General features: G+C 46.7%; 1 protein-coding gene across 7 annotated transcripts in view; it reads left to right on the top strand.

Moving 5' to 3' along the window:
* The window catches only part of Prox1 (prospero homeobox 1), a 54,393-nt gene extending 29,961 nt beyond the window's left edge, over window positions 1-24,432 (top strand). For 4 of the 7 annotated variants that reach the window (XM_063272392.1, XM_063272391.1, XM_063272393.1 and 1 more), the window contains exon 5: window positions 19,039-24,432. In XM_063272392.1, coding sequence (XP_063128462.1) covers window positions 19,039-19,227 — 189 coding nt within the window. In that variant the 3' untranslated portion in view covers window positions 19,228-24,432. The remainder of the gene's footprint in view (window positions 1-19,038) is intronic. The other 3 variants (XM_063272394.1, XM_063272395.1, NM_001107201.1) reach the window with 3 other exon arrangements.
* Window positions 24,433-26,756: the final 2,324 nt, after the last annotated feature.

Here is a 26,756-nt window from a genome sequence, read left to right as displayed (position 1 = left end):
AGAGGTACTTCTACAGATTCCTTGATGTACTTTCTCACTTTCTGCTTGGACATTGAAACTGAAAGGGAGTCTCCCCCAAAGGCGCCCCCTCCTCCCCCTACACCGTCAGCACATACTGAAATTATTGCCCAACCTGTTCCTCTTCACCAGCTCTTGCAGATTAAGTTTGGAAGCCTTTCTATAAAGAAGCAGGAAGACAGGTGGGTTTTGGAGGCACTCCCCGTGCTCCAAATAGATATGAGATGAGGGATGCTCGGCTGACTGGCACACGACTGAAAACCCTTCACCGCTCTTGCTCTCTCTTGGCCTCAAAGCCACCGAGCCATTTCAACAAGCTCTACACAGCACACTCTTAGTGGGTGGCAAGGAGGAGGAGAAAGACTTTCCATCCCTTCCCGTGCCAGTCTCACTGGTGACAAGCCAAATTGATCTTTTAAGAGTCTGAATAAATGATGCCTAAATACACATACACACACAGCTGACTGGGAAGGTAGTCTCACGGAATGATCAGTAGGAATCGAAGAGGAGAGGAGAGGAGAGGGCAGACAGGGTAGGCAGTGGGCTGGAAGTGGGTCGAAGGGCACACCCCCACCCTGGACAAGGCTCAGTTCCTCGGCCGGTTCTGAGATTCAAAGTGGCCCATCCGTATAATGAAGCGAGGGGCCCATTGGTTTATGATCTGTTTGGCAATATTGCATTTTTTAGCTCCCCGTGCCTCTTTTTGTCACCGCGCTGCATTCAACCACAGTGAGAACAACTTTAAAACCCCCTTACTCAACAGCTTTATTAGTGATAGCATCCCGTGACCTTTCTCAACATTCTTAAAGAAAAAGATAGCGCGCACTGCCGCTCCACTCTGTTCATTGTCCTTTGTTGGGGTGAACAAAGCATTTTCTACAGTGGCTATAGCACGCAATTATACAGCTTTCAATAGCAGTGTCTTGGCACATATCAAAGTTCAGAGGGGCCCTTAGAAAAAAAAAAGATGTTTTGTGGCAGCCTAGGGAGGGTCTCATCTTTCCTTCAGAAAATAGTTCAAGGCTCTTCTGTCTAGCTTCCCTACTTAGAGCTTTTTCCCCTCCTGCTTCATAAAGTTTAAAGGGGGTTCAGTGGAGTTCTGTGATCTATTTCCTTTGAAAGATTGTGCCTCCGCGCACAGAGGCCCTTTGACTTCAAGAGTTCGTGGATCCCTGTCTTTGGGTATCATGTGTCTGACCTTATCAGTTACTCCATTTAATGTAGGAGAAAAACTCTCAACTCTTTGTGTTTGTCTGTTTTGCCTCTGTGAAATGATTTGGTGAAAAGACCATCCTTTTAGCACACCACCGAGAGCCATTTCTGACTGTAACCTACCCTGTGGCTTTTTCTCTCTTTAAAAAAAAAATTGTCCTTGTGTTTTTGTGTATGGATGAGTTCACAGTGAGAATAGAATTATACAGGGGCGGACATGCACACAAAAAAATTCTTTTGCTTTTCTACTGCTCACCCCTCCCCGTGATCTGTTAGCTCCCCAGCGGCTGTACCCCAACAGGCAAAGCGTTTAGCGAGCACAGAGGTGGCAGTTGGGGTGCTGGGTCAGTGGTGGGCTTTCTCTTGCTCTGGCCTAGCCCTAAGGCCTTCATAATTAATTGTTCTCGGACGATGACGAAGTCCGAGGACAGTGTAGCAGGGTGGCTTTTGTCTGGTGTGCAGCTCTCCTGGCCTCCCCTCTTTCTTCATCCCACAAAGGGTTATCAATAGGAGTGAGAGCACAAGTTCCCTTCTGAGAGCCGCTGGTGGTGGCTGGAGCTTTTGGTGCGATGTGACTATTGTGTCCAGTCCGTCCTGGATTGAATGTCTGGAGAAGTTCTAACGGCACATTGAAAGCCAGCCTGAGCATGTGGCCTGGATTAAACAGAGCACACAACAAACACACAGCTTGCTGGGGCCTGCCCCTCCCCTTTCACCTGGATGACCACTTAAAACCCAGTTTTCTCCTTGTCCCCTACCAGGTGGTATTTAGCTGTCACAACTTTCTTCCCCGTCAGTCACAGGGCAGAATATCTGTCCCCTGCTCATTTCCCTTCAGTTCATCCATATGAGTTGGCAGTATTTTCCCAAACAGCCTTTCTGGGTGCAGCATCTGAGTTTAACTCTCGAAAAGTAGATTATTCTAGTTTTAACGCTCCTGCTGTCTCACCCTCCAAGATTGCCTTAAGCCAATCTCCAGGGCTGTTTGGTAACATGACATAAAACAAACACAATCTGTTCCCCTCCCCCTCCCACTTTTGGCTGAAGCAGAAAGTCAAGATGGAAGGTGGAGGCAGCTTATCTCAAAGAAAAGACTCTCTCTCTGGCGGGTCATTGCGCTGCCTTTTTCTATTAACTAGGGTGAAGCCAAGTAAAACAAATATAACCGTTCCCCCGAAGTGTTGAACTAGCAAATTAGCAAGTTTTGAAACAAGGGCGCAGCAGAGCGCTGGGCGGCTTCGAGGCCGACGGGAGCCATATTGAAAAGAAATCTGTGTCCCTGACAGTGATTCCGTTGGGATGGACAGGCCCGCAGGATGGCCACAGTCGACTCTGTCCCCGTGGCTCTCTGCAAACACTTTCAGAACAGACCTTTTAGTATTTAAGGGGAACCTGAACGTGAGCGTTGATACAAGCAATACAGTCAAACCAAAAAGGGGTCATAAAAAATTAAAGTTCTCCTCATGAATATTCCATGAGAAGCCATGAAAAGGGGCACTGGTTAGGGGAGTCCTTTGTGCTTGGAATTCTTCTTCCGGGCTCCGAGCTGTTGTTCTTCCAACCTCTCAGACAGACTTTCACTTTCAAGCTGACAAAAGTCACTTAAAAGCCAGGCAGCTGTACTAACACCTTACCGGGATGGAGAGCCACGGGGCAGGTGACAGGGCCTGCTGGGAGATCTTGTTTAAAACATGAACAGGGCCTGCCTGCCTTCCATCCCATGCTTGGCCATTGCTTTTACCCTCAGTTTGAGGCTAGCCCTTCTGTTGTTGTGGGTAGTTTGTGTTCTGGCCTCTCGAACGTTCTCCGAAGAGATTTCTTCCATTTTTTTTTTTCGGTCTGTCTGTCTGTTTGTTTCCCTTATGCCCAAGGTTGTGACGAGAGTCACACGCAGCATGCTTTAGGTTGTGACCAGAGTCACACATGACAGAAGATGCAGATACTAGAGATCCGGTCTCTTGACTCTCTGGTGCCCCATCTCCCTCTGCCGTTTACGAACCACGTCTTCCTGAAGTGGTTCAGATTCCCCTTGCCTCATTAGCGGCAGCCGGGCCCGATCGGGTGAGAACCCAGGTGAAGATGGACATCCACCCCACCTGAGAACTTGAGACAGGGACATGAAGTCCTGTGTCCCAGCTCTCCGGGTCACAGTCATCACAACTATGGAAAGCCTTGCCTCTCTCTCTGTGTGTGTGTGTGTGTGTATGTGTGTGTGTGTGTGTGTGTGTGTGTGTGTGTTCCAGGCTTCCCTCCCCTGTCACCTTGTGTACAGTCTGGTCTGTGACACTGATGGTGATTATGTCATTATTTTGCTCTGGGGGCCCTGGCACATCTGCAGAGCCCCAGCGCATCTTTGTTGCGCTGGCACACGTCCCACGCCGCAAATGCTTCATTAGTCCTGCTGCCGGCCTCCTTGCCAGACGCGAGCGCCCAAATCCAGGCTTCTTTCTGCTCCATTCTTTTGTGTGGCTGATGAACGTGTGCTCATCTTCCCTGTTCTTCCCTATCTCCCCCGACTTCTGAACTCCAGATGGCCCAGTTCTCTTGCCGGGGCCACTCCAAAATCTAAAGAAGCAAGGTGACTACACACACACACACACACACACACACACACACACACACACACACACACAGGCTTCCCATCACCAGAGCTAAGGTTTTTTTTTTTCCTTTCAAACCTGTAATTTGAAAAGATAGGAAGGGATCCCTCCGGTCTGTGGTGGCCGGCGAGGTTAGGATTTGAGTCTGTTAGACATGTCTTACTCTTGGGAAGTCCTTCTTTTCCTGGACAGCCTTTCCCTTGCTTCCTGAACCCAAGCCTGCATACTGCTGGGTGCTACCAGTTCTCTGAAAAACTGGCTATGTTGTTAAAAGTTCCCTTTCTCTAAGTCAATCGACTTGGGCCCTCCACCACCCACCCCTCCCCGGAATCCCTTGCCTGGTCCTTCGGCAACCAACCCCCAACCCCGTGATCACCTGCTATTTAAAGTGATTAGCACTTGGCTGTTTTGAAAAGAAGCCGAACTCCTCCCTCTAAAAAGTTAGGCCCTGTATGCTTAGCAGAGCCACAGTCTGTTAAGGTGTTCTGGCTCCTCCTACAGGAACCACAGACCCTTCAGAGCTTAATATCTTGGGCTGTGGTGACTACATAATTGGTATGTTTAATTCCCCTTAAATTTGAATTAATTGATCTGTGTTCTCCTGTGACAAGCGGCTTCCCCATTGAGAGTTAACTGTTTTTTAGCTCCTGAACAGTGCGGACAGTGTGTTGTCTCTGTGTGGGCAGCAGCAGACAGTTTTCACTTCAAGGTGTAGCTAAAGGAGTTGCCTCATATTTTGATGGTGCTTGCGGTCGAACTTTTACCTTGAATCCTGATTCAAAATCATAGAACAAAGACCTTCATAAGGATTAAGGCGAAAGCCCTCCAAAGAATGAGTTGTGTTGGGCTGGTTTCCTGAGACATCCCAATCACTCCAAAATTGGGTAGAAGAATATGCATGACCCCTGCTCTGAATATTCATGAGCAATCCAGCTGACAAGGTGCAGAGAGAGGAGGGTGGGGAATCCCTTGGCCACCCAGCCCTATGTCAGCAGTGGGCAGAGAGCACACACATCAGGATGCTGGTATCCATCATTGATTGACTGCTTTTCAAATACGTACCTCCCAGGATTGGGTCATTTTTGGTTTCACCCGAGGGCTTTAAAACCTTTTAAAGACTTAACCCCATTCTCAGGCTCTACAGCGTCTCAAAATAATAATTCCCTAAATTTATTACCTGCTGTGAAAATAGTCTGCTGTTTTGATGTCTCTGGAAATGACCCCCTTGAAGCTGCAGAGGGACAGATTGCTGGGGTTTGCAGACAGGGTCATAGCCATTTTCTCTGTCTCCTTTGCGATTTCGCGGACTTTAGTGTTGTTTCCTCTTAGTCTTCCCCTCTGCAGATTAAGGAGCAGCGTTTCTTTTTAAAAGCCTAATCACGAGCAGGCAGTGGGCCGCCCCGGCCATTTCAGCCGCCCTGCGCAATACGTTTCCACCTGGTAGTATTCTTCCCAGAGATGACTTCAGGGACTTAAACCACAGGGCAGAATTCCAGGGGTGGGCGGCCACAGTACACTTTGAGGGCTGTCCCCTGTGGGCACACAAGGACACTTTGTTAACTGTTTGACCAATGCGTCCTCAGAAGTTGGACTGATACCTCAGTACATGCTTTTATTTTTCTTCTGTTGGGAACCAAACCCAGCCTTGCACATAAGAAGCAATGCACTCTATCACTAGACTACATCCCCAACCCCTCAGGACCTTATTGGTTAAAACTATCCCATGAGTCATTTTGTGTATGATTAGGCTTTATGAAAGGACTACCAGATTCTTAGCAAGTTCTGGTAGATGGAGTTTTGTGCAGAGTACACATCCATCTGTAGGAAGAGCGGGCAGGTCCCCACTTCTGTACATGTGTCCTCATTGTGTCTGTAGATGGGACACTGTGGCATTTGACTTTACGGGAAATAACTTTAGTCTGGGACATGGATCTGTGTAACAGTAACCATGGTGGTGAGAAAGTGCTGCCTTTTCTGTATCTGGTCATATGTAATGTGTTTGCTTACAAGAAGTCATTGTTGAATATGCAGGTCAACTTGAAGTCTTAGGAAAGTGCTCTGGGAGCATGTCCACCATAGCAGCCCTGGGCCAGAGTTGGAGTTTAAGATGTCATGCTGGAGCCAGTAGAGTCAGGATCCAGTCCACTCTGCTGCTGGCTGGCTGAGAAGCATTGGCAAGTGTCTCGCCCTCTCTGTGCTCATGTTTCTAATCTATACCTGGAGATTCGATGGCGTGCACTCAGAGTCGTGAGGATTTGACACACCCACGCACACCTGCACAGGCTCGTTAGCACAAGGTGAACCCTGTAGAAGCCCCCTCTCTCATTGGTCTGTGGAGTCAAGTGCTATAGGGAGGAGCAGAAGTGGAGGCAATGAGAGCAGTGGGGAGGACTGAAGCTCAGTGGTCTGCTCCAAATGTAGGGAGGCAGAGGCAAGCAGAGCCCTTCCAGGCTAGCCAAGTGGGGCTTCTGGTTCAGCTAACAACCCTGTCTCAAAAAAAATTCATTAAGTAAATGCATGTAACTGTCAAACCATTCTCCAAAATGGTGGAGAGCAACAGAAGAAGAAGAAGAAGAAGAAGAAGAAGAAGAAGAAGAAGAAGAAGAAGAAGAAGAAGAAGAAGAGGAAGAGGAAGAGGAAGAGGAAGAGGAAGAAAAGGAAGAAGAAGAAAGAGGAGGAGGAGGAAGAGGAAGAAGAGGAAGAGGAGGAAGAAGAAGGAGGAGGAGGAGGAAGGAGGAGGAGGAAGGAGGAAGAAGGAAGAAGAAGGAAGAAGAAGAAGAAGAAGAAGAAGGAAGAAGGAAGAAGAAGAAGGAAGAAGAAGAAGAAGAAGAAGGAAGAAGAAGAAGAAGGAAGAAGAAGAAGAAGAAGAAGAAGAAGAAGAAGAAGAAGAAGAAGAAGAAGAAGAAGAAGAAGAAGAAAAGATGATGATGATGATGATGATGATGATGATGATGATGATGATGATATAATGATACCCAACCGTTTACTCCTGGCCTCTATACACATTTACACACACACACACACACACACACACACACACACACACACACACACACACACATACATGGAACTTCATAGTTGCTACATCGTCAGAAGCCCAGCTATTACATCACTTCCTTCTGTCCCTAAACAGCCAACAAACAATTTCCATCAGAATTAGGTCAATAGATCAATGCAAAAACTAGTTTCCAAAGGAGGAAGTGTTTCTTTCTGACTTCTCTTAGTCATGACTATGAGGGTATTGGCATCCGGTACATGCCTAGGGACTCTTCAGCCTTCTGTTCCAATGCAGGGGGGCTGCAGGAAGGAGACCTGGCCTGCAGAGTCAGGCTCTGCCACATGGGCCCCTCCCTGGGTTCTACTTTGCTCATCTGGATAGGGACATGAGTAGACCCAACTTTGCTCTGGCACTGTAAGGCCATGACTTGAGAGCAGAGGACATCCTGCACTCTTCCACAAAAGCCCCCAGAGCCTTCGCAACGCTGCAGAACTGCGAGCTATGAGTGCCAAGCGAGGCCCTGGGAATCCAGATGGTGTTCACGTGGGGCCACTTCCACTGGCGTGACTCTGCACAGTTTAATTATCTCAGTGAGCATCTCCAGGGTGCTCATTTCCTTCCCCTCCCAGGGACGCCTTCGTGGATCCAAATCCCAGCAGCACCCTGGGAGATGAGGAAATTCCCCTATTGGGATGATTGATAGAGACTAATTCTTCAAATTGATAAACAATTGATGGCAGCCTGAATTGGTGCAGTCACCCCTCTCGCTGCTCACTTTGGTGACGCGGTTCCCTGTCCAATGAGATGTCGGCATAGGCTTCACCCAGGTCTAGAGCATGTAGTCTGGGTCTGTGTGGACTAGGAAACATAATGGCTGAACACAAGCAGGCATCATTCACCTGAACACACTGTCCTGTCTATACCTTCACTCCTTCAAGGAAGACTAGTCGAGATGTTCAGCCTCTACTGTAAGGCATGATGGGTACTTTCACCAAGAGCATCTCCATCTTTTCCTTGAAAGGCCATCAGTCATGAAGATCACCAGTGGGGTTAGTTCCATAGGTGAGGGTTTGTTGTGGGTAGGCAATAAATCCTCATGGATTTGTAGGGTTCACATTTCTTAGGGTTAGTGGACCCAACTTCTGTTTCCCTAAGCATTTCCTTACAATTTTTTCCTCAAATCGTCTACTGAAGGGGACAGTTAGTACAAGGTGATATATGCACTGAGAAGAGGTAAAAGGCAAGAAATGACCCGATGCTCGAGTGAGTGGAGGAAGATAAAGGGCCGTGGTTTCGGGGCCACCACATTCCATTAATACAGAGACCATCTTCAATCTGTGAGATGACGACCTATTTGTAGATTTCCGGATGTGCCTTGTGGCAAAGCACCCAGCATTTTCTCAGGTCCCCTTGGGTTGATAAGTAGTCTGGCAGCCATCTGATGTTTCCTGGTCTCTCTGAGAAACTCTTCCCTGCTTCTCTAAAGCCATTTGTGTTTGTTGAGAGGTTTCTGAGTCATCAGAATCTCATGTGTGGCTTTTGAAGCCCAGGTGGCCCTTCTGTCTCTATATGGGTTGGCTGTCTGCAGGGCTCAGCTCTTGCACAGATGTTCAAGTCCCTGATATACAACGACACAGTATTTACGTGCAACCTGCGCACACCTTCCTTGTATGCTAAATCATATCTCTATGACAGAGGATTTCCACCACAGTCTCAAGGCTCCTGCAGGGGTTCATAAGCTGCACAGTTCAGTAATAATATTAAGGAAAAACTTGCATATTCATTGCCTTGCTGAGCCCCACCTCCAACCAGAATCTTCCTAGAAATGGGATGCTCCCATTCTTACATCCTCAAGAGCACAGGGCATGCAGAGCCAGTTTGGTATTGGCCTAAGCAGGGCTTACCCACCAAGGGAAGGCTGCTCCCGAAAGCAGTCACATGATGCCCTGTCCAGCAGCCCCGAGACGCTGCGGATCATCTGTGCCCCAGCCTCCCTTCCCACAATATCGGAGCATTTAGGCCATGTTGATTTTAGATAATCTTCTATCCAGGAATGGCACCAAGCTTGGTTCTGTTTGTTTTAACCACCTCAGCTGGTGACTGCTGTGAGGGCTAACCTCAAGAACTCTTAGCCTAGGGGTTGGGGATTTAGCTCAGCGGTAGAGCACTTGCCTAGCAAGCGCAAGGCCCTGGGTTCGGTCCCCAGCTCCGGAAAAAAAAAAAAAGAAAAGAAAAGAACTCTTAGCCTGTCCTGAAGCTGGGGCCACACGCCTCTGAGGAACGATGGGGCATTTCAGGGTGAAGGCCAGAAAGACAGTCCCAGCTCCCCGCAAGAGCAACTGGTGTGCCCAGGGAATTAGTACACAACGAAAAGGACATTTGGTGTCTCAAAAATCTGGTAGACCTCAAGTCTGACTAAGGACAGGAGTTATCTAACTCTGACCTGTATGCCAGCTCTGACTCTTAGTCTCTTTTGGACAAGCCCCTGTGCTAAGAAAGGCTTTTGTATTCTTAGACAGTTAAGAGGAAGGAAGATTATCTGAGAGCCACCCTCGGTCAAGGTTGCTGATCTCTGCTGGGGTCCACTCTCTGTCTTAAAAGCATGCACTAGCTTAGAACCTTCCAGTTTCTGAAGCTACAGAATTGTATGGCTGTCTGGTGGAGTCATCCTGGTCTAGCCTTTACCACCACGAGAGAACAGATGGGCAGTCCCAGTAGAGCGTTTTCAGAGACTTCTAGAATTTTCTGTGCCACACCCCTGGGACCCAGGAGGAGATACGTGATTTTAGTTTCTGATGCTTTACTCTCTGTTTGTCAGTTTTGACTGGAGCTCACTCTCTAGAGGCCTGAGAAGAACTTGAGAAGGAAAGAAAGTTTACACCTCCACCACCACCCCACCCCCACTCACTCCCAGCAAATCACAGTTAAGGCTTCCTAAAGTGTCACTTCAAGACTTCCCTTTGGGAGCAAGTAAAGTGGCTATTTCCAGTGTATCCTCCAACTGAATTTCAGCCCCATGAAATCAATGCGACAATCTCTAAAGACATTTCGCTCTCCTCTCCGGTCAAGTTTGGGAAAGATGAATTCACTTATTTCCCTATCTGTCCGCAGAACTGACAGCAGGATGTGTGCACAGTTTAAAATGTGTGCACAAAGTTATTAGCAGGGAGAAGAGATGGTAAGACATATTTTTTCTACCACCAGGAAGTCATGGTTACTGAAGATGCTATCCTTCAGGACCCTTGCTGGGATGTGTATGTAACCAGCAGCTTAAAGGTGCCAGCATTTTACAGAGGGGTCGGGGTGGGGGTGGATTTTCTGGATATCCGTTCTTTAGAAGGCAGAGACAGCAATTCAGATAAGGAAACAAAGAAAATGCCCAGGTGTCTCTCAGTTTGTTGTCAGTGCTGTAGTGTGGAGTTGTGTAGATGGAGGTGTCCAGTCCCCACTGCCCCAGCCCCTGGCAAGGTCCAGTTCCTCTGATCCTTCTCCATAGAGTTTTACTGCCCATGCAAGGTGGATTCTTGCCTTCCTTCTTGGCCAGCTCCCTGTGACTGCTGCTTTGTACAGTGGCCTCTCTGGTAGACTCTACTGACTCTGGCATTAGTGGAGGCAGGTACTCTGTTGGGGCAGGTCATGGGTCTTACCTGGGAGTAAGATACCACAAACCCCCATGCTGATCAGTACAGCGGTAGCACACAAAGGGACCTGCTTCCCTTCAGCCAGCTTTTCTAATCACCTTGCGTCTCTTTGCATCCAGAGAGAGCAGCCTTGACGCTCTGGACTAAACTATCCCTCCCCATTCCTTCCTGGGGCCAGGGGTCTGTTCCCTGAACCCCCACAGGCCTCCCACATTAACATGACATTGCCTGATGAGTGCAGGCCGAGCAGCTTCCTCCAGCTGAACCTCTGATCCCCAACTCACTGGGGAGTCTGGCTTTGGGATTTTGGCAAGAAGGCCTATTGCCCATGGGGTCAGCATGAATAAAGATTTCTTTCTTCCTTTCCTTTTTAAAAGTCAAACATCAACTGAAACTCTTCCCAAAGCACCCTCTGCCCTGCTTCTCTCTCTCTCTCTCTCTCTCTCTCTCTCTCTCTCTCTCTCTCTCTCTCCCTCCCTCCCTCCCTCTCTCTCTCATACACGCACACACACTCACATACACACAAACACACATGCAAGCACACACACACACACACACACACACACACACACACACACACACACCAAAAACCCCCTTTCTTTTAACCTCCCCTCACCTGAGAAAAACCTACTCTGTGTAAAATTTGAACACCAAATCCATTCCCAACCGGTCTTATCATTTTGAAACTATGTTTGCCTAGCTTTGTAGTAGGAAGGGACAGACTGTTTTGAAGGCCACATACTTTTCAAACCTTGGTTGCAACACGTTTGCCCCATTTTGAAACTGTCTTTCTCCAGCCTAGGGAAAGGGAAATCTGTTTGACAAAGTGGCACTCTGGCCGGTTTATCTTGTAGCATAGCTCACTGAGTCTATTGATTTTCTTAAATTAATGTTTACAGAATGCTACTGAATTTTGCTCAACAGAACATTGTTCTTTTTTGCAGCTTTGTTTTAGAATGAAGGGGGCGGGTGGGGGGAGAGGAGGCACAGACTATTATACCATATGTTCTTTTGCTTAGACCAAGGGAACACAGACCCCCTCCCCCGCCCCGTGTGTGTGTGTGTGTGTGTGTGTGGTGTGTGTGTGTGTGTGTGTGTGTGTGTATGGGGTGTGTGTGTGTGTGTGTGTGTGTGTGTTAAACTTTTCCTAAGAATATTTATTCTTCAGGTGTTTAAGGAACTAAATGTGTAGTTAGGAAATAGGTTCACCCTTGGGGCCCCACATTACACAGAGTATTAAACTAATTGAAGTCTCCAGGGTGCCTGAAAGTTGAATGCCGGCTGCAGCATCAGAGAGAGGGAGGACTTAGGCCTAATCTTAGTTGTTGTGAAGACATCCATTTAGTCTGCTCTAACTCTGGAGGCGGCCTCCTTCTGCACACTTAGAGAGAGCACTCGGGGCATCCTAATCAAACTTGTTAAGAACTCAAAACAGGACGACTTACTCTTAGATCATGGCACTCGGGGCTAATACATACCCAGTCTGTAAAGAGGACTCAAAACTGACTCTTCCCAAGGAAGAACACACTTCTGTTCAGCCCCTGACACGACAGAAGATGAGGCCTTTGAGTCCCAGTTATGAAATAACCAACATAAAGCACAAGGCATCTTTCTCCATGTGCTGGCCCAGCCAATAACATCACCCAAGCAGACCCCAAACCAGGCTTTGGGCTTGCTCACTAAACCTCGGAGAGGGGAGATGCTTCATGGGTGGCAGAACTCTCTTCTGAAGTCTCTGTCCATGGGTTCACTTGGGCTTGCCTTCCCATGCACATTCCCTGGACAGAGAAGGTACTGGGAGAGAATCCCACAGTGCACCAAGAGCATCCTGAACCTCCTCCTCTTCTGAAAGGCCGGGGAGTCGGGGCTGTCCACATAGCACAGCTGCACGCCTGGCTGATATCATGTGACCATATTTCACAGGCCTGTGATTTCTCTGTTCTGCTCCTGGCAGGTGTTAGGGTGACCAAGACAGAGGCGAAGAGCTGCCATGCCATAGCGTGTGTGTCTGTTCTGACTGGTAGTCTGTGAAGAGTGATGCACCATCCGAGTTCATCCTCTAACCCCACTCTTGAGCAGTACAGGTCCCCAGCTTAAGCCACTGCTGTCAGGAGACAGGCCTCTCCTCGATCAATATTTACTTACCAAACAGCAGGGATGGGCCAGTTTGTTTAGGGGAATCATGTGCCCACCGGGGTGAATGGCTCCGAAAGAACTTCAGTGTTTGTCTCTTTCCTGGGACCTTTGTGTCCCAAGCATGCCCATGTGGGGAAGATAGATGCCCTTTCTCTCCTGAACTCTTCCAAAGACATTCAGAAGTCATCTTGTGGGGAGGCCTTGGTGTCTCTACTTGGTGGACTGCCCTGTTCCTACGTGGAGTGGGTTCGTGGTGTGTATTTAGTTTTGAAGAACATTTTAGAGTCTGATTTTCTCAGCACACCTCTGTACAGGGTACACATTATAGAAAGGACACAGGGATTAATTAAGAGTATATATGGAAACATACACGTACATGTGTGTGCAAAATATATTAAAATATATAACTATATAAACATACAACCCCCCCACCAAAGGCTCTGCAAATTTTCAGTGCTGAGCCTCAGATGTATTTAACTCTCCTCTTAACTACGAACTCGGGAGGGCCCAAGTCGAGAACACTCTTCTTTCAACTTGCCAGCTTCACTCCCTGTGACTCGGAGGCATCTGTGTTGAGCTGGAGGGGTTTTGTTTCAGTCGGTGGGGAGGGTCTGTGGATGCTGGGGGTGGGGGAGTTATTTATTTATTTGATTTGGTGAGTCCCCGAGTTGTAAAAAGCTGTCTGAAATATTCATGCACAACGGTCTGAGAAGCCGGTTTCTGTTTTATTTACTGCACAGTAGAACAGCCACAGCGGATTAGTTCTACAATACCCGTAACAAAAGCCCAACAGCTGATGCATGTGATGTTGGGAGGTGACAAAACAGTTAAAGTATGCTGCTGGCTATGGGCAAGCCGTCAGCAGATGCAGACAAAAGGCCTGTGACAAGAATAACTCTCTCCAAGGCGAGCAGTGAAGAGTATCCAAAATACCAGCACCCTTTTCTCCTTGACATTGTCTTCTCCAAGTCAGCATTTTATTGCCCTTTTATAGTATTAAAAAAAAGTGGAGAAGGAAAAAAGAAAGAAAACCCACACACGGACGGATTCACCAAAATACAAGCAGGGCTCTCTTTTCTCCCTCTCAACCAGCCCTGTCATCCTTACACACATCTTCCGTTTTTATGTTGAAGTTTGGGGGACGTGGAGGGATTAGCTTAAAAGATAGTGTCAAAAACACCTTCCTTACTGAGATTGGGATCTATTGATAGGCTGAAATGGTCATTGGGTGGTGGTTCTTGGGGAAGGGCTGTGGGGGAATTGGGGGGGAGGAATACTTGGCGTGTTTTCTATCCATTTCAGTAAAGATGATTCTATCGGTGAGCTGAGGCCAGTCCTTTGAAGGGGATCAAGAGTAGAGGCCTGTCCATGGGGACCTGAGCAAAGGGCAGGGTTATGGTCCCCCCCCCCCCTTCTAGAGGCCAGTGAGTGAGCAGAGGGATGCTTCAGAGGTGTGAAAAATCAGCCTCTCTGTCTCCAGAAAATAGGAGAGACTGTCTTCTTTTTAACCTTTGTAATTCCCCCTCTATTCTCTGTGACATTCATTCAGCTGCCAAGAGCGTTTGGCAAGGTTTGGGCCAGCGAGCACACTTCCAGTGACCGCTAACCTTGGTATGTCCTGACACTTATGATGAGTGTCTGTAGGACACAGAAGGCAGGCAGCCTGCTATGTCAGGCTTTCATTATGGACTGCAGAGACTGGGGACAGCCAGTTTAATAAAACAAATCATCCTTGAAGGTAAAGCAACTGGGAAGAGGAGGAGGAAGACAGGAGGGGGATGTCTTTGCCACTCAATCCTATCTGTGTGTGTGTGTGTGTGTGTGTGTGTGTGTGAGAGAGAGAGAGAGAGAGAGAGAGAGAGAGAGAGAGGAGCAGCAAAACATTCCCCCGCCCAGCCCACTGCCTGTGTGCGCTGCCCAGCTGTGGACTAAACAGATGTGAACTCCTTCCCTCCATCCTCTGGAAGCCACTGGCTCTCTCTGATGGGCAAGCAAGAGCAAATAATCAGGGTGAAGTTGGTAGGTGCTTGCTGGCCATCTCCCTTCAGAGTGGCCAGTGTGTTCAAGCACCTCACCGTGAGTCTGTTTTCTAAATGTCAAGGCAAGACTATTTGGGGTAAGGCTCCTAGGCTGGGATGCCTTTTTATCAGAGCAAAGTTTCCACTGTCCCCTCCTGAAGAACTCCCGGCCAAGCAGCTCCCACAATAGCCTCCTAGGTCTGCCAAAGACTTTGGAAGCCTTTTGTTTTTCCCCTGTGGCATGTCCAAAGGCCTGGCCTCCCCCTCCCCCGCCCCCGGCAGCCTGCATTGTCTTGCATTCCAGTGACTTGATTGACTGTTGCACCTGATGCTGAGAAGACTCAAGGGTTCATGGTAGAGATTGTTGGGTTCTATTAAAAGAAACCCAGATAAGGGATTACTTGTCACTAAGGGCTTTTCCGCAGATGTTTATTAGCGATGGGAAAGCCATTAGGTGTGAGGAGGTGCATGAAGTATGGGTAATATCATGCTCCTAATCCTGAACCCCGATTACCCCCCAAACATCAGGAAGATGCTACCCCCCTCTGGTAAATGAAGGTGGAGAAAGGGTTCTGAGCAGAGAGCAAGAGGCTCTCTGTTTTCCTGGGTGAGATCTCTACCTGTGGGTGGAATCCCTCAGCATTCTCTCAGAATAGCCATTTTTACCCCCACACACTCTCTGGAGCCTCCATGGAGAGACGACCTGCTCCAGTATCGGAGGCTCTCCAAGAACCCTTTTACCCTATGCTGCAAATTAGCAAGCTACTTCATGTTGCGCCAAGAGGACCCCTCCAACAACCAGACCAGCAGCCCGTAACTCTCTAACCCATTTCTGTTTACATTGACGTTACTGGCTCCTTGCACATGGTTTCCCTCAGTAACAGAGACATAGCTGGTCAGGAATTTGCTACCTCACACGAGTCAACTGCCTTTATAAAAGCATTAAAGCCTGGGACACAGGTCTGTCCTCACAGCACCCAGGAAGCTAGAGGCAGGAGGATCAAAAGTTCAAGGTAATCTTCTCTGACTACATGCTGAGTTCAAGGCCAGCCAGAGCCACATGAGACCCTGGGTCAAAAAGAAAGGAAGGTAGGAAAGAAAGAAGGAAGGGAGAAGGAAAGAGAAAAGAAAGAAAATATAAAGTAAAACTAAATAAGTCGTGGTAAAGACCAGCATGTTTTATCGGAAAGATGTCTTAGTTCACCAGTATCTTTATGTCACCATTTCTCCATTTCAGCGAATCTCGTGGCTTTTCCATCCATAAAATGGTGTTTTCTGAGATCCGTGTTACTTAAAACTTTATCTTTTTCATTAATTTGCTTCTTTGGGATTGTTTGTTTTGTCTTTGTTCTGTTTTGTTTTGGCGGAACTGAGAATCAAACCCAGGGCCTCATACAGGCCAGGCAAATACCGTATCACTAAGCTGCACCCAGCTCTGGGCTTTCTTTCCTCAAAACCATGAGAGAGGATATCAGTGAACTACAGAGCATTGTGGGATAGAGCACAGGGGGAAGGTCTCCTTGTTAACAACAGTGTTGGTGGGATAATAAAAGACCCCCATGGAACACGCAGGTGGCACAGAATAAACACCTGGGCTCCTCAGCTGAGACACCTTATGATGAGGACAGGACACTGAAACCAGTTGCAAGTGGGGTAAACAGCCAGACTCGGTATAAAAGCTGTCACAAGGCGGCTGGCCATGGTGACCTCAAGAAATGAATGTTTAAGACAGGACGAGACCCATTTTGCCAAGGCTCATGGCCTCTCAGAATGGAGTAGAGACTTGGCACCATTCCTGAAGTTCCTCTGTCCTCAGTTAAGTCCTAAAGTACCCTCCCCCTCCAGAGCTCATGCTGCCATAGTTATCTAGACAATTCTGCTCCCGTTGGCTTCCACAAGGCCCTTCTCCCCGGGCCTGGCTGTGTGTATAGGCGGGGTGGGGGTTGGGAGTGTCCTTGGAGTGGGAGGGGCATCTGGCTTCCCCACTCTTTCTAGCCTCACACCTGTGTCTTTCAGAGCTCTCTGTCTCCTGCAGCTCTAGGTTTCTTGTTGAAGGAGGATGGGTCTCCATGGAGGTTCTGTTGCCAGCAGCCAGCGAGAGCACACAGTTTGTACCACTGATCTTTGTACCTGTAGCATTTGGCTGCAGACCTGTGCCCGGCCACGTGGCCTCTCCCAGTAAGGCCCATTTGCTGTCATTGGGTGGGAACAGGATGCTCCCTCCAGGAAATTCGCGTGTGCTTCCACGGAGTCCGTGTGGCTTCTCAGCAGACTGCTGTTTGTCCAGCCAGGGAGAAGGGGCCCTCACTGTGCCCCCAGTCAGCTCTGAGCTCTGTCCTGACAAGTCAACATAAATGCTTTGGGGAGAGATTGCTTCATGCCCTCCTCTGTATTTCTGAGGCAGGGTCTCAGTGTAGCCCTGGCTGGCCTGGAACTCAGAGATCCAAGTGCTCAGATTAAAGATGGGGGCCATTGTGCCCGTTCTAAGTTCTGTGTTGGGGCCTTGCCCTTCCTTTCTTTTCCCTTCCTTCCCTTCCCTTTCCTTTTTCCGTCAAAAGTTACTAGATTTCCCTAAAGAACAGTTGGCCAGCTATTGGACGAGAGGAGAAGTTCAGGGACACCCAGTGACCATTTTACTTTTCTATGTTGCCTACCAGTCATGTACATGTGTGTATGCATGCGTGCATCCATGTCTATGCCCACTGTACTTGTTGAGGAAAGGCAGAGGAGAGGTGCTTCACTTGTCTTGGACAGTAATCTCCCCGTTGTTTGAGTAACTGGCATTTCTGAGCCACAGTGAAGGTCTTTCGTGTTACATCTGTGAGGATAGATGTGTCTACACATATGGCACCAGGCATTTATGTCCTCATGCATCGGAACTTAATGTAAAACTAAAATCTCACTAAAGCATGCTGGGAAAACAATTGATTTGTACAACTATTTTATGAATCCATCATGCTGAAGGGAGCACAGATAGGCCATACTTTACTGTGAGTTGCTTCTAAAGACTACTAAGTGTTCTCCTCTCAATCAAAGGTCACACTATTTAATCAGCAAGGGGAGACAGACAGATGGACAGGCAGGCAGACAGAAAGACGGGCAGAGAGACAGAAAGGCAGGCAGACAGACAGACAGAAAGACAGGCAGACAGACAGACAGGCAGGCAGGCAGGCAGACAAGCAGAGAGACAGGCAGGCAGGCAAACAGAAAGATGGGCAAACAGACAGAAAGGAAGGCAGACAGGCCAGGCAGACAGAAAGACGGGCAGAGAGACAGAAAGGCAGGCAGAGAGACAGACAGAAAGACAGGCAGACAGACAGGGACAGACAGACAGGCAGACAGACAGGCAGGCAGGCAGACAGACAGACAGACAGACAGGCAGGCAGACAGGCAGAGAGACAGGCAGGCAGGCAAACAGAAAGATGGGCAGACAGACAGAAAGGAAGGCGGACAGACAGGCAGGCAGACAGAAAGGCAGGCAGGCAGACAGACAGACAGAAAGACAGGCAGACAGGCAGGCAGGCAGCTCACATACATTAATTGCTATGGAAGCAGGGACTTGACAAATAAAAATTCCAAAAGGATTATTTGGGGGAATGATAATCTTGGAATAGAATGGTCTTTAGCAAGTCCTTCTGATCTCTCCTTGCCTCCGTTTGTTCGAGGTATCATTGAGACAATAACACCTTTCACGGAGGTTGGAAGGAACGGAGTAGCATTCACTGTGTAATGTAACATGGCGCCCAACATGGTAAACACTCAGTGTTAGCTTTTATAGCGACGATCGATTACACAAACCATTGTCTAAGGAACTATTCTAAAGCCGAAGCAACATGTAGTAATTCAGGGTTCAGCTTAAGTTTCACAGCTTAGAGTTTTGTGCTGTTATATTACCCCTTTATAGTCCTGGCTGTTTTAATACACAATTGCGCGTCCCGGCAACAGTTCTACGATACAAACAGGACACCAATTTTAAAGTTTCTTCATTGACGTTAGGGATTTAGGTTATGTAGAAGTCCAACATGTATCATTCTATTCTGAGGACACATTATTTTTTTTCATAATGGAAGTCAAAAGGAAGAGAGGAATCAAATTATGAAAGAGACCTGCTTAACCACGTGATGGTGTGGGTCTCTTTTCTCTACTGCGGTGCTCCACGGTGAAACCCTGTCATTGGTGGGTCCCATGTATCCTCTGCGCATGTCTCCTCTGAAGCCCACGAAGCAGCCGCCGTCTATCACAATGCTGCTATATATAACAACTCCACACGAGAGAATAGAGGCCGGCCATTTTTAGAAAATGCAGGTGCCGTCTAAAGCCCCCTTCTGAGAGCGTGGACTTAGCTCAGCTTCCTTTGAAGAACTGCAGACTTGAAACTGAAAACTTTATTAATACCCATTGTCTCCTTGTATCAGCAGGTTCCAGAGAGATTCCTGGAAGTTGCGCAGATCACGTTACGGGAGTTTTTCAATGCCATCATCGCGGGCAAAGATGTTGATCCTTCCTGGAAGAAGGCCATTTACAAGGTCATCTGCAAGCTGGATAGTGAAGTTCCTGAGATTTTCAAATCCCCTAACTGCCTACAAGAACTCCTTCACGAGTAGAGATCGCAACGCCCTTTTGAATGTATGGATAGAAGAAGTCCCCCTTGGATGTCCAACTTCTCTGTGTCTAGATTTTGGTTTTATATGTTTGTGTGGGGGAGGCATGGATACTTTGTGATGTCAGCTGGTGGTCCCTGCTCATCCTCTTTGGGTTCCTTTTATTTTCCCTCATCGTAAGGGGATGGGTATTTTCCTTCTACACCCTTTAGTTTACTTTTGCCCAAGGCCCTTAATGTTTGGAGACTTAAGGTAGGGTTGGTCTTCAGGAGAAGGGAATGTCAGCCTGTGTAAAGTGTATAAAAGCTATGGAGTGAGCCGGTGACTGTGACACAGCTCACGTGCACACCCCCCGTGCTGTGTCTCCTGTTTCTAGGGTTAAGAAGTTCTGGAAGAACCTGAGGAAAAGCACTTCACACACTGGAATACCTTGTTTGATTTGAGCCTGATAAATAACCTTTTCTTACACGTTTAAGCCAATGCCCTTGGCTGCTGGGTAGCTCACATCTCAAAAGTACCCTCAAAAAGTACAAAGGATTGTCACCAAGTCCTTTGTAAGAGAAATGGCATAAACCCCCAGACCCAATTTTGTATAAAACCGGCTCTCCTGAGACTAGCAAGGCTGGGAATGCACGCAGGCCGACCTGCTGTCTCTGTGAACTTTAGAGCAGGCTCTGGGTGAGATGTGAGCTTGGCTGTGTCGACTTAGAGGAAACCCCGTTCTTTGTCACTAGTTGCTGTTTACTTTGCTTCAGATATTAAAAGGCACGCACTTTTCAAACGCTCAGCTCCTTATGTGCTTACCATTGCTACTGCTTTTTGACCCTCTTTCTTCTCCTCAAACACTAATTTCTGGATACCTTTCTACAGTAAGGAATTAAGAACTCCCATTGACCGAGAAACCCTTGCCTACTCTTGGAGCATGCTGGCAGCTGCTAGTGGACCTGACCTGCACTTCCTGTGAGGATGGCACCCAGGGATGGCTCGTTTGCACATGGGTACGGAGGGTGGCTGTCTGTCTCTCCCCTCTGGGTTGTAATATCTTAAAGCAGCTGATGATGTCTCTTCTACTCCAGAAGCTGATGTTTGACCCAAGTGTGTACAATAGGTTAGTTTCCAGCATACTGAGAAAGCTGGCTGCTCTTTCTCCCATTCTCAGATGGCTCTTCCCAACCCTCCAGGTTTCTGATGACTTACCACCTCCTACACCTATTTAAAATGCTAAATACCACTCGTGCTTCTTTTCCTAACTGGATTTGTGTGTGTGTGTGTGTGTGTGTGTGTGTGTGTACAGGTGCAGTAAACAGCACTGTTCACTCTAACGGTGTGATCCAGGCCCCTACTTCCCCTTAGATAATCTGATGTGCCCACTGTAAAAACGACATAGCAACAGGGCTGGTATTTGAAACAGAAAGGATGAAAATGCCATTTTTCCTTAATTTCTTAAAGATAAAAAAAAAATCAGCGTTTGACTTTGGAGGACTCGGGTCAGCCCTTGTGACTGACTGTCTGGCTGCAACGCTGTAATTCAACATCACTTATAAATTCTGCTGATGGGCAGGGATGTATGAACACAATTATTGTCAGCACAAAGCCTTAAAACCTGCTGACTTCAAGCTAAACAGCGAAGCCCTGAGAGGCCCAGCATCTTCCGGGAGACCAGAAGGCCCCGGCGATATAGACAGAGCATGGATTTGCATGCTCAACACTGTCCACTCGCTTCAGTGCCATCTCCCAGTGCGTACACACCCATTCGTGAACAGGTAATTGTCAGAGTATATCCGTTATTTTTCTGGCTGTCTTTAAAACAGAAAAAGCCCAGGTAATCGATTATACCAATGAGATAAATGTTACAAATGAAACAGCAGAACCAGGGACCCAATCAGTACAAATGATGAGAGGTCTTCGACAGGCTTTGTTTGGAAGCCTGGGCACTCTGGTTACTGCAAGGGTCCTTCCTGGCTGTTCTGAGTCCCATGCCAACCACATCTCCCCCATGCCACCCTTTGCAAGGTCAGAGGTGAAGCTGTAGTGTAGTCACCTGTGTAGGCAGATTGCTAGGTAGCTTCATAATTTGGGGCAAAGGAATATTGATTCTAGACTTAATCTCGATTTTTTAAATATCGTTTTCCTCTGCCCTTCTGATTTAAATAGACAAATTTATCACACACAAAGAGGTGTTTTCTACTGAACAAATGTCAGTACCCTTAGCTACCTAGACTCTCCTCTTGGTGTTCCCCAAGGTTGGAGATGATCTTACTCTGTCAGCATGAGGACAGACAGCTCGATGTCAAAAGCAGGTCTTCACGGCTTTGCACTGAGGTGAGCTTGTATGACAGAAGCCTGTCTCTCAGTACTCCAACCAAGCAGTTAGTTCTTAAATAAAACAAAAACCAACCAACCAACAAACAAACAAGCAAATAAAATTACCTAGTATCATTCACACCTTAGTTCAGCTCTCATCAAGTGAAAACTGCTCTGTGCATGGGAGAAAGTTAACTTTTCACAGTGGGAACGTAGGGACCAGTTCCAAATTCTGGGTTTCAATTCCACATGGCCATTCCTTTTATGCTAGCCCTGTATTATTTTTGTGTGTACACTCAAGGTGATAGTCTGTGCCTAGATCTAAACTACACCAGCGTGGGGATTTAAAAAAAAATCCTTCAAAATACCAGTTCTTTCCCCCCACAAGTACAAATGTTCTTGTGCCTTCTGTGGCTTTCCGTCTCATTTCTTTTTACTTTATTTCCAACTACAGCTGCAATAAACACTAATTTTTTTTTCTCCTGGCCGTTTGACATGATGTTGATAGCTATGCATATTTTGCGTCTTTTTTAAAACAAAACGGGAGAATAACGTTTTTGAAGAAGATAAATTTTTAGAACAGTTTGATACACCGCAAATTATTTTTTTCCCACAATTGTCTGAGCAGCAATTGGGTTTTGGAGATTCTTGTAGAAGCCGATTTTTTTTTTTTTTTTGGTAACTGTGGTGTAGCTCTCGTGTATTATTAGCCTAATGAGAAGCACTATAGAAGCAATATTTCATACCATGTGCAATGTGTGTGCAGAAGCGTGGGCGTGAGCACGCAGGCGCGCACACATGTAAAAAATATACATATGTATGCGTGTGAAGTGGAAAGCTTAATTTTTCTTATCTAGACTTAAGAACTTATTTTAGGCATTTTGTTATGTTTTGTGAAAAGAATGTTCTATTTGCAACAACACAACACTTAACTTCTCACTGTCTCTCCTCTGGCTGTTCAATGAAAGTGTTTTGCATTAAATGGTAAAATTATGTGGAAGATGTTAGGCTCTAGTAACTGTTTCAGTGAACGTTCACCCCATATTCCTCAAGTTTGCTTTGTGCCTCTGAGTGTTACTTAATTGAAGTATTTTATGTTTGAAGAATCCTTGTTACTGTGCTAGGTATATGGGTGAATATCATTTTAAAAACATTAGGAACATCAAAACAAGAACACTAAAGCAAAGGGGAACTTTTATAAAAAAATGTAAATATTTAACCTCATGGCCGTTGTTACGTAAGACATGAGATTTAATAGCTACAGTCTCACAGCATCTGCTGGATTTATTAGGGACAGTACAGTGACTGAAAAGTCAGTTGAAAGCATTCTCAAAAGTCCTGCTCTCTACTTGTAAGAGATAAGAGTCTCTACCAGAGGTCAAGGGCAAGGGTACAGGCGTCTCTGAAAATCTGTGACATTTCTTTTCCGTGTACATGAAGACATTTAGTGAGTAATCCCCCATGTCCCCACACACACTCAGGCTAATTATCACAAGTTCGGGGGGAGGAGTTGACCACAGACTGCTCCCCAGACGCAACCATAAATTAATCAAAGCAAGAGTGGTTTACAGATAGTCCCCCAAAGCAGCAGTGTGTGTAAGGACGAGAACAATCTCTTTGCCGTGTATATTATAGAGACTTCTTTGGTATGAACAGCACAACCGTTCCCTCCTGGTGTAAACCCTGCGTCTGCAGATTACAGAGATTGCTCTCAAAGGCTCCCCTCGGAAGGTGTAACGGTTTGGTTTGCGTCACTGCGTCTGTTTGCGTCACTGCGCCTCGCTTACGTGCGAGGGAGCTCAGCTTTGCCTCTGTAGATCCGTTGGTTTTAAACCATCTAAAACACTAAAGTTAAAATGTTCCTCTTCAGAGCTGGGGTCCAAACCGGTGTTTTAATTTTTGCATCCCTTTGACTGAACCTTCTAAGACTAAGTGGAAGCATGTGGACTTTGAGTCTTTCCAACTGAGCCCTCTCTCCAATCAGACACCCTCTAAGGGGCAGACACGCGAATGAGCAGGCAAACGGTTGGCCTGCCTTTGTGAAAATGGATTCACTAGGTTTTTTGTTTTGTTTTTTTTTTTAATAACCAATTCCTCTGCATATGGGGTGGGGGGGAGGGATAGAACATTTTAAAGTTGTATATTGCCACTTCTAATTTAGGAAAAATTGATGTATTTGGAGTCGGTCTCAGCTCTCTAGAAGGGTCAAAGGTCACAGCTTCCCCTAACATGGTCCCAGCCATTTCTCATATGTATATAGTATAAACCGTGACAAACACTGCCTTTATATTATTTAGCAATATGTTGTAAATAGCATTATGAGGCTCTCTTTTTTGTAATAAAGACCCTATGATTTGAATATAGTACAGTAATTGAACTGATAAAGTCAATTTTTGATTTTTTTTTAGCTAGAGGCAATTTCAATTGTGCATTTTTGTTATTGTCTGTTGTTCTGAAGACTGCATAATTTATTGGTTTAATTTATCCTAATTTATTTGATGAAGGTGTACAATTTTGTATTACCAAGGATGTACTGTAATATTAATCGATAGGATTGAAAACAGTGAGGCTCCCTGTCCTTATTCAAAAGAAAACAAAAAAGGTGCCGTGGACAATTGATTTTAAAGTAAAAAGTAAAAACGATTTAGTTTGGCAGCTACTAAATTTTAAAATGAGTTAGAAAAAAAAAAACCTAAAGGACAATGCTGTCGTGGGGGGCGGGGAGGGTTTCCGTTGTGTGTTTTAAGCTTTTCTATATTCTCCGAACTTTGACCGTTTGCTTTGTACCACTAAAGGGTGCAGTAGTCCAACTGCCTTGTGTGCCTTCCATCTTCTCCTAAACTGAATGTATGTGCAGTATATATATGCAAGCTTGTGCAGAATAAAATATACATTACAAGCTCACGGCGTTCAGTTATTTTCTGTTCTGAAAACGCGTGACATTTTGCTTTCGGACCCATAAGGCTTCGGGCTGGGCCGGCGTCAGGTATAGAACTTTCCACCCATTCCTGCTCTCATTCATACAACCCAACACGGGCCCGGAGCAACCCCAGCACGATGGCCCAGAGATCTCCTTTCTGTGTCGTGGGAGGCTCGCTGTAATGGCTTACTTTCTTTGTAGAGAGAGACTCTTGCTCTGATCAACTTTGGTTGACCATCATTCAGCTTGAAGGAAGAGAAATGTGGTCCAGCCTGGGACGATGTCTCCTGGGTAACAGGACTTACCATGTGAGTGTTGGGACCTGGACCCACGTAAAGCCAGATGTAGGTGCGAGAGTCTATAATCCCAACACTCTTACAGTAAGACACGAAAAGCTGAAGTCAGGAGAGACCCTGGGAAGCTTACAAGCCAGCTAGCCTGAGGATAAAGACCAAGCTGGCCTGGGGTGCATAGACCAGATAGCCTGGGGTACATAGACCAGATAGCCTGGGGTACATAGACCAGATAGCCTGGGGTACATAGACCAGACAGTCTTAGGATACACCAAGGAAAACAAGATCCACTCTCAAACAAGGTAAAAAAAAAAAAAAGACAAGGTTGTCCTCTGACCTCTATGAGTGTGTGCACACTCACATGAACACGCACACAGTATTTCTAAGAGCTGTAGTGCATAGACCCCTGTAAGCTGTCGATTACTACCATCAATTAGAGAGAGAAAAGATGTTCTAGAGGGTCCCATGCTAGCAAGTTACTCTCAAGCCTGGAACTCAAGCATGAGTCGGTAAGACTCAGAAGTAGAAAAGTGGAAAAGCTCAACACCTCCCTAAAATGTTCCTTTCGACATCATTGGCAACTTGTTTCCTAATTCTGCGTGCATTGTTGGGCCTCGGAACAGAGTGTCTGTTTGTTATGTACCTGTTTGGCCTAGATAGGTTTGAGAATGCTCACCAAGGTTTCAACCACCAGAAAGCTTGTCCTGGTATGGCAGTAAGAAGAGAGGGGAAGGATCTGTGAGAGGCAGGATGCACATTAGGACAACTAGGTCATGGGGTTGGGGGTGGGGAACCTACATCACAGCAAAGGATTGATCAGTTTTTCCAGGACCCCGATAAGTTCCCCCCAAGAACAAGTTGCCCTCAAAGCAGCAACTCCGGGTTCTGACCATGTCTTTGCCGGAGTGAATGGGTGGATGAGACGACCCAATTTGTTCAAAAGTATGAACCAAATAAACCACTTTTTACTAAAATGTCTGGACTCTAGTGTTCTGCTAGAGCAACTAAAAGTGGCCTAGATCCCCCCCTTTCTTTTTTATCAAGAATAAGAACAATTACCCCGAAGCAAATTGTCTGCCAGTCACCTCAGCTCTTCTACCGTGTCTCTGCTCCCTATCATAGACTGACACCACCCCTCAGGCCTTCCTTACTTTCACTTCAATGATGAGAATTTTGTGCACTGGTGTAACTGTACACGGGTACCTGGAGTCAACATGATATTGAAGCTTTATCAAATAATTGTAGTGGTTTTTCTATCTTGGGTTCTTTTTTGGCAGCTTAAATTCCAGTTTTCCTAGTTAAAGTGTGCAAAGAGCCAACCCTTCATCTCTCTATGCCAAAATATTTATTTCCAGAGTAGAGCAAAAAGAATCCCCATTCCCCATCCGCTCTTCTGGGAAAGGAGAAAATATGCAGTTGTATAGCGAGCTTCCATTTCTGTGCACTAAGCAGACTGAATAGTCCACAGTTGCCCAAGCATGTTAGAGCAGAAAGAAAGGTTTTCTGGTAGGAGGGTTAAGTAAAATACTGCTCTGGGGTTCTGCTTCTCAGCAGTTGAGAGAACTCACTGCTCTTGCAGAGGACCTGAGTTCAGTTCCAAGCACCCATGATGGATGGCTCCCAACTCCCAACTCCCAACTCCAAGGAATCCCATGCCCTCTTCTGGCTTCTACAGGTACTGCAAGCACACAGTGCACATACACACAGGCACAGGCACATAATTAAAAATAATAAAAATCTAAAAACTGTTTGAAGGTTTTCTAAAATCAAACAGACCACTGTTCCCAATCCTGATATTAAACCCTTCTGACCCAAACCTTGCTCCACACGTGTCTTGAGGGATATCAGTACCCACTTCCTACTGGAACACACATGTTTCACAATAATAAACAGTATAGTAGTGTTCGTTTAACTGATAAAATAATCAACAACTTACACGTTTTCCATACACGTGTACCCAACCCATACACGGCCAAGAATGCCCACAACCGCTTCTCAGCACAACCCTAAACTCA

Source organism: Rattus norvegicus, chromosome 13 (genome assembly GCF_036323735.1).
Source record: "Rattus norvegicus strain BN/NHsdMcwi chromosome 13, GRCr8, whole genome shotgun sequence".
Taxonomy (NCBI): domain Eukaryota; kingdom Metazoa; phylum Chordata; class Mammalia; order Rodentia; family Muridae; genus Rattus; species Rattus norvegicus.
This window is presented reverse-complemented; position numbering and strand designations above follow the sequence as displayed.